Source organism: Oryza sativa, chromosome 5 (genome assembly GCF_034140825.1).
Source record: "Oryza sativa Japonica Group chromosome 5, ASM3414082v1".
NCBI lineage: Eukaryota > Viridiplantae > Streptophyta > Magnoliopsida > Poales > Poaceae > Oryza > Oryza sativa.
The window spans coordinates 19,355,981-19,363,910 of record NC_089039.1 but is presented as its reverse complement, the minus strand read 5'-3'; the positions used below and the strand labels follow the sequence as shown (position 1 = coordinate 19,363,910).

The window sequence follows — 7,930 nt, the reverse complement described above, 5'->3', positions numbered from 1 at the left end:
GTATATATATTTCAGAAGTAAAATGATAGATCGCTAGCTAGCAATTTGCAAGTTCTTTAGAACTGCATATATATTTAAAGCAGTAGTAATCAAATAAAGTCCCCGTCGGTAAGTTACACACATTAAGTAGCATTCCCCCATGATCTTTTGATTTGATTTTACAGTACACACACGTACTAACAGGTATTTCATGTTTACTGTTTACACTGGTCATGCTAATTAATATGTAGTTCACTTGGAAGTCTTTTATTTCCTCGGTTCACTTCTACAGAATTTAATGAAAACATTATATTTGCTAATATCCCTATATGATAATCTTCAGCTTTTCACTTACTGCATTCTCTCATTCATTTGCCGACAGAGCTGTTTGTTCTAGCTAGCTACTAGTTAATTATAACACAACTTTTCTTACTGTTTTTTTTGTCAGCATTTGAACTAATGGCGAAAAAGGGAAGCGATGTGGAGCCAAGAATTGGTGGCTAGCTGCACGAATTAATCTCTCTCCGATGTCTGTGCGCGACGAATGTTAATTTAGTTGTTTGTTTTTTGAGAAGTAGAATAAATTATAAACTGGTTAATCTCATATTTACCCGATTGTTTGCCATGTGGGCATGCATTTTTAATTAAGCGAAACATTGATGTATGTCATGGTTAGGGTTCTTTTGGAACAAAAAGGAAACAAAGAGTTTTAGTGGAGTTTATTAATCCTTATGATATAATTCATATGAAGTCATTTGCAACAAGAGGATTGATGACTCAAAATTCCTTTGAAATTCTATGGAATGAACCATATTTCATAAGGATTTTAGAGGAAAACAAACATGGGTTGTACCTCATGTTTCTCCAAATAATATTCCTTCATTTTTCATGGCTGTTATCCAAATTAATGACTATTCTGAAACATTCATGCATTAGAGGCCGCTTTAATCCATTATCTAAAAAAAATAGGAATCCACAAGGCGATACCTCCTAATCGTAATTCAGATGCCTCAACCATGCATGGCCGGCATAAACTCACAAGCCGTCGGCCGGTCGAATTTCAAATCTACATCTTTACAATGTGGTAATCGATTGATGCTGAAAGCAGCTGTTCATGCGAAAAAAAATCCGTGTGGGTTCATGCATGTGATTAAGAACCAATACACCAGCAGCCAAAGGAAGGCCAAGACATCAGCAACAGCTCCAGTGCGTCCTCAAGCGCCGCACGAGTGATTCAACACATGCTAGCTCACGTCAGTTTTTCATATTTTTTTTTCAGAGAATGGCGCCGGTAGCATTTGAAAACACCTTTTTAATGATCGTTTTTAATTTCGTATACATTTTAGTCAACTGATCAAGTGATCAGAATTGTCTCTTAGCTCACATATTTCTCTTGTTATCTGCTGCAGCCACTCGTAATACGTGTTCGATCGGCGACCCCGCGAGATGTATGCATTTGCTCGTCGTCTGACCATGGAGCGACGCGTGCACACCGGCCATGCGTTGCGAGAGTTGCATCGATTAATCCAGCAAAAATTGGAGGAATTGTGCAGGTTCGTCGTCCTATCGTAAACACTCCTGAAAATTGCAACGCATCAACAAAAGCAGTGGGCGGCCGCTTCAGTAATCCTGTTGGGTTCCCGTAGCGATCAGACATAGACACGTGGTGTAGTTGTATTTTCTTTTTCTTGACTGTAAACTTGTATTTTCTTCTTCTATATCAGAAGAAACATCGTACTATCTTATGCAGGTTGTTTTTTTAAAAAATGTAATCCACAAATATACCGCTTTGTTTTTTTTAACGCAAAATGTGGGCCGGATTAATTCCTGGTGTATGAACGAACGGTGAGCGTCGATTGCCAATCACCTCGATTTAATTCTTTCTGTTTCACTTCATTAACTCAGGTCTACCGATGTGCGTGTTGCTGATCACTCTTACTTTCGTCGTCTTCCCGCTGACTATTACTGATCATTATGGCGAGGAGAGTGGCCGGTGGGGGTGCCTTAATGTTTGTAGTTAGGAGTAGTATAAACTAGCGCATGACCAGGTGAGATCGAAGCCATATCTCTGCAGTTCCCGTCACTGTCCGCCCTGGTCTGACCCATCAAGAACATTCTCTCGATCGGCGGTCAATTCTAGCGGTTCGCCGAGCTAGGATCGATCACTGTCTGTCTGTCGATCGGTGAGGCCGGCAATGGCGGAGAACAACGGCGCGGTGCCTCCCGGCTGCAAGCTCCCGGCGGGAGGATTCTTCGGGAGGCTGCACGTGCTCGTCGTCGACGACGACGCCGCCTACCTCGAGGAGCTCAAGCTTATGCTGCTCCTCGCCGGCTACGCAGGTCCGAACATATATGTCTATATCTTGTGTGTTCCCCATTTCCTTTCTTGTTTTTACTATTCAAAAATTTTTTCCCTTCTTGTTTTGTGTTTTGGTTTGTTCGATTTGCTGTTTTTCTACTGCTTGTTTCATATAAAGGACTGAATCCGGATATCACTTGTAGCATGTTAGGGCTCCTTTGGATTCAATGAAATTCCTACGGTTTTTTGGGGGGATTACAATCGTTGAGAGAATTTTTCTATCAGAAGTCAGAACTTACTCTTAGAACAAAGAAATATGATTGCAAAAATCGTATAGGTTTTTTTTTTCATTTGCCTTATTCATAGGATATATATTCCCTCTTTGTCGATCTATTCTCTCCCCTTAATCCGTCAAAGTCCTATGATTAATTTCGTATGAATTTCAGATTCCTGTGTTTTGAGTTTCTTCAGGTTTTGCACACACAAACGTTCCGATCTTGTGGTTTTAATACTTGTCTTTCTAAAATCATGTGCAGCCCTAATGCTACAATTCTTCTGTTTCAAAAAAAAAGCTACAATTCTTCTTTTCCCCTTTTGTTTACTCCAACGCCGCCTCTCTCTGATGCTCCTCTCTCACACACACAAACACACACACACAAGCACAATCACACACACACACACACACACACACACACACAAAACACAATATCTTTTAAATCTTTGTGTTTTGAATTCCTATATGATTTGGCTATATTTTTATGTCCGTGTGTGTCGGATATCTGCAGTGACGGGCAAGACGACGGCGGAGGAAGCGCTGAAAGAGGTGGACCAGAATCCGGAGGATTACTTCCACATCGTCATGACCGACGTCCACATGTCAGGAATGGACGGCTTCGATCTCCTCCACAGGATCAACGGCCGGGTCCCTGTCATCAGTTAAGTGATCAGATCCATATGCTAACTGATCGATATATATGATCGATGTATCACATGGACACTATTGCTCTCGCTGATCTTTTTCTTCAAAAATATTTTTGTTTTCTTACTGTTTTTTTTTTTTGCTTTGAGAAAAAATTCTTTCTGATTTTGCACGGATGATGACAATTAATAATACATGTGTCTCGCAGTGTTCTCCGAGGGCGAAGATGTGGTGATGGTGATGAGGACGGTGATGAACGGCGCATGCGACTACATGGTGAAGCCGATGACATCAGAGGCGATCAAGTTCATATGGAAGCACGTCCTGCGCTGGAGGCTCAGCGCCCTCCCCGCGAATGCCTCATCATCCCTGCAGCCAAGCGATCACCTGGCGGCGGCTCTAGCGGCTGTGGCGCCGCCGCCGCCGCCGGCGGTGCAGCTGCCGGCCGCACCGGCGCAGGCTGGGAACAGGGATGGCGAAGCTCATGAGGAGGCAGAGTTGTCGACACAGCCTCCTGCGCTGGTGCCATCTGGCGTTCAAGAGGCGGCTGCAGCGGTATGGAGCAGCCGTGGTGATGGACAAGAGGCGCCGCCGCCGGCGGTGGCTGCGGCGGCGAAGGCCCCCTCGAAGAAGAGGGGCGCGTCAGAAGTGTCGGACAGGGGCTCCAACAATTTGGAGGCGACGACGGGGAGGAAGAAGGTGAGGACAAGGTTCACATGGACGACGGTGTCGCACACATCGTTTGTCAGGGCATACGAGCAGCTGAAGGACCAAGAAGGTGAGACCCCATGGATCAAATTAACAACATCATGATATATACATACTCCGTCCCAAAAAAAAAACCCAATTATGAGTTTGAATCTAAACATACGCTATGTTTAGATTCAAATTTAGGATTGGTTTTTTTTTTTAAGGATGGAGGGAGTATGAACTAATGCATCGATCCCTATTTGCTTTCTTGCATCTATTCTGAATGTGCTTAATTTAATCAATGCATGGTTAATTATCACTTGCATTGTACAAAGTAAAGCATTTACTTTTCATCGTATTACTGTGATTACATAATGTTTTTGGAATTCCTAAGGTACCGTACAGAGTCTACGTTGGACTAGTGCAGTCGTCCAAACATGAAATCAACCATTAAGAATAGTTGGATAATTGGTCCAATTAAAGTTAGTGCAGCATTTGTGGGGAATTTCTTCAGTTGCTGAGAAACTAATCAAATGCAAGATTTATTTGCAAAGGCTTCATACAAAATTAAAAAGATATATATAACTGATCATGTGCAAAAACATTAATTCATAACTTCTTTACTTAATTTGTAATCTTACCTAGATTTTTTTTCTTTGAAGTGCTTACCTATCATATATATTTATGTATAACTTTCTTAGCCATTACAGTAGGATCTTAGTTATAAAGAGAAGGCACTGACAACAAATTTGGGATATAACTACATCTCATATACTACACGGATGTGATCTTATCACAGCACACCTAATATCAGCCATGGTAGTATGATTTTAATTTGTAAGCATTTCCTGAGGTAGAAATGGCATGACCGAAGGAATGCTTTATGTTTAATATATGAATATAGTGCTCTTGTGAATCTATTTTCATAACACTTCTCACTGGGCAAACTTATTTGCGATTTGTGATGTTAATTTGCGTTGTTCCATGTTTATGACCTTGAAGGATTGAATTCATTGAGATTTTGCTCAAGGCAAATTAATTTATAACTTTTCATATCAATCTTGTTAGAAATGAAACATGAGCACCTGTTAATCCCATACTAAATTCACAAGTACACATGATCATGGCTACAATCTTTTAATATTTTCTGCGTCTGACATATATTGATTTTCTTATGCAGGTCCAAAGAAGATAAAGCAACTGATGGAACTTGATGGTATATTTGTAACTAAAACTCAAGTCTCAAGCCATCTACAGGTCAGTATATATTTCTGACTAATATATAAACTAATATTTCTTTGGTATCTTTCAGTGATGACATATATATATATATATATATATATATATATATATATATATATATATATATATATATATATATATATATATATATATATATATATATATATATATAGTTAATGTGTATTAGTTATTGCATAAATTTTAGATTAACAAATCAATGTTCTGGGGGAATCCAAACTAAAACGCATACTTGGTTATATCTATATATTGATTTTTTTTGCCATATTCCTCACTATGTCCAATATGATTGTTCGACATTCCAGAAATACAGAAGCTGGTTAGAAAATGAAAGAAAAAAGGAAGAAGCAACAAGCAGCTCACCATGCAACCCACTGAGTTACACCAACTGCCTAGATAGAGGTTATAGTACTTGGAAGCAAAGTTCAGTCATAACTGAAGGACAGCAAAGTTCAAGTTTTTCTGGACGGCCTATTCATTCCATGGCCACATCAAATGGTTGTCTAACTACGACTGATACCCAAGCAGGCAACTATGTGGGAGTGGGAGCTAAAGAAATCGAGAATTTCATTTCCAGCCATCAGAGATCTCTAGGAACTGCAATTGGTCAAGAATCAACTATTGAACAGGCAAGCCTTCATAGTGAGATTACATCAGTCAGTCGTGATGCTCATGAAAATGGAAACAGCCAGGCTAGAGGAAGTGCGATGAGCAATGGTACTTCAGGTACTCGTGGTGTGCTTGTTACAAATGAGAACCTCCTGCATGTTGTTAGTGCATCGTTGCCATCAAACATGGGACAGCCAACGCAACCAAGTCAAAGCTTCTGCACCAATGAATTGGCAGCTAACTACAGTATTATTAGTGATCAAAACCCTGGGACTAGCCATCCAACTAGCTCTAGTGCTATCAATAATCAAAACTCTAAGACCCAAGAAATGTCTGTTTCACAAACAGTAGAACTTGGGTGTGGCAACGATGTGATGTTGGATTGGCCAGAATTAGTTGGACTGGAAGATCAGCTGGATAATGATGTGCTAATGAACAGCTTCTTTGATGGAGACTTACTCCAGCAGGGTGTAGTTACTGCTATAGATGGGACGCAAGAGATGCTTGCTTTTGATTCTACCGGTGACTTGGGCTCAGTGCCGCCAAGAGGCCTTAACAACGAAATTGCCAGCCATGAGAATACCAATGGAAAGAACGGCGCATCTAGTGGACCTTGATTGAAGGCATGTTGAATGATCTGGAACTTCAGCGGTGAACTCCACATCCTGTATTATCTAGTGTAGTACTAATTGTCTTCCTAAAAAATTTGCGGTCAGCTTTTAATTGGAATTTAGTGAGGCCAAGGATTTGCTACTGCCTCTGTCTCTTCAATTTAGCTTGTGCTAATTAGAAGCACACTTGTAGGTGTGTGTATCTATGCGCCTTCCATGTAATCGCAAAATAAATATTTTACCCTTCTGATCCAATCATAGAGCAAAATTATGTTCAAATTTCACCATTGTGCTTTCCAAATATGTCTGCAAATATCTATATTGTAGTTATATTTGAAGACCGTGTGTTCTTTTGTCTTTTTTTTTTTCAAATTTGCTGCCATACATCACAACTTTCTAGCTTTAGTTATAGGCATAGGACAACTATAGAAGTGGTTTTAGTTATCACAACTTTTTGGTGCGGACACAAGCCCTACTATTTTATTATTTTTGGTCTAGTGAGGAGAGATGGAATGCAGAAAGGTCCAAAATGCCTGAGGTATTCCAATAGGCCAAATGGCCCGCTAACCCCAACCAAATTCACGCCCATTCCCAAATGTGCTCACTGCTTCATGGTGCCGTCACGCTCATATTACTCCCCTGATCTGACAAAGTCTAAAACATGAAATTATCGTGACAAGAGGAAGTAAAAGAAAAACTATATATTAGCTAGCGTGAAAAAAAAATGTTCTAGCTAGATCTCATGGTGCATTGCTCGGTTGATAGCCTCCAGCGATACCTCACAGAACTCAGTGGACACTTGGTTGTCTTCCTCTGATGATGATACCAGTACATGAGTGGCACCTCACGTCTCACCTTGGACCACAGCTGGATCACGTGATGGAGATCATCACCGCCTCAATAGATAGCAGCATGGTGGTACCTTCTGCACCTTCTCCAGCATGGAATCCATCGTCGGCGTCATGAACTTGGCTACCACCTTGTCCAGCGAGCCCATGGCAGCAACATCCTGCCTCTATTGGCCTGAAATCCACGAGTAGGCTAGCCCATTCTTGAGGCTGTGGTGATGGTCACAGTGTCGCAAACCATGGCAGCATCAGAATAGCAGCACTCCATCAATGACAAAGGCACATGAAGGTGGACTACGATGAGCTATTATCCTCACTGGTGTAGAGGACATTGATCACGACCTCGCCAAAGGCCCCACTGCAAGTGATCCAGCTATCGTCGCCCCTCAAAGTCGATGCACTCTATCCATGCACCACTTACCTCTATATTTTGAGTGTGTTTTCTCCCAAATATCCACTTCGACGATGTCGTACAACTAAAACCATGGAGGTAGCGGCATATGAATGGCAATGACACCGGTCGAGTCAACGGTGTGGTCCATCTATAGCAAAAGAGGTTCGATTCCTTCCTATGAAAGCATGTAGGGACTGCGAGGAGCATTAGTTGGGGCCGGGGCAGCTCAGAGAGGACCAACGATACCACAGTATTTCGACGGAAGTGCCCAACTCTAGCAACGGTGCTTCGGTGTTTTCCTTGCTACAACTGAGCATATGA

General features: G+C 41.4%; 1 protein-coding gene across 1 annotated transcript; it reads left to right on the top strand.

Moving 5' to 3' along the window:
- Window positions 1-2,043: 2,043 nt before the first annotated feature.
- On the top strand, window positions 2,044-6,620 carry LOC107275887 (two-component response regulator ORR27-like). The gene is made up of 5 exons (NM_001425677.1): window positions 2,044-2,319; window positions 3,064-3,213; window positions 3,406-3,975; window positions 5,068-5,144; window positions 5,453-6,620. Exons 1-5 carry the CDS (start codon window positions 2,175-2,177, stop codon window positions 6,371-6,373), a joined length of 1,863 nt encoding a protein of 620 aa, NP_001412606.1. The 5' UTR covers window positions 2,044-2,174; the 3' UTR covers window positions 6,374-6,620.
- Window positions 6,621-7,930: the final 1,310 nt, after the last annotated feature.

What these genes read in the sequence shown, in the direction of transcription:
- LOC107275887 (NM_001425677.1), top strand. Translation starts at nt 2,175, where the DNA reads ATGGCGGAGAACAACGGCGCGGTGCCTCCCGGCTGCAAGCTCCCGGCG. An exon ending in CGGCCGGGTCCCTGTCATCA is followed by an intron (nt 3,214 to 3,405) that starts GTTAAGTGATCA and finishes TGTGTCTCGCAG; the next exon opens with TGTTCTCCGAGGGCGAAGAT. An exon ending in AAGTCTCAAGCCATCTACAG is followed by an intron (nt 5,145 to 5,452) that starts GTCAGTATATAT and finishes TCGACATTCCAG; the next exon opens with AAATACAGAAGCTGGTTAGA.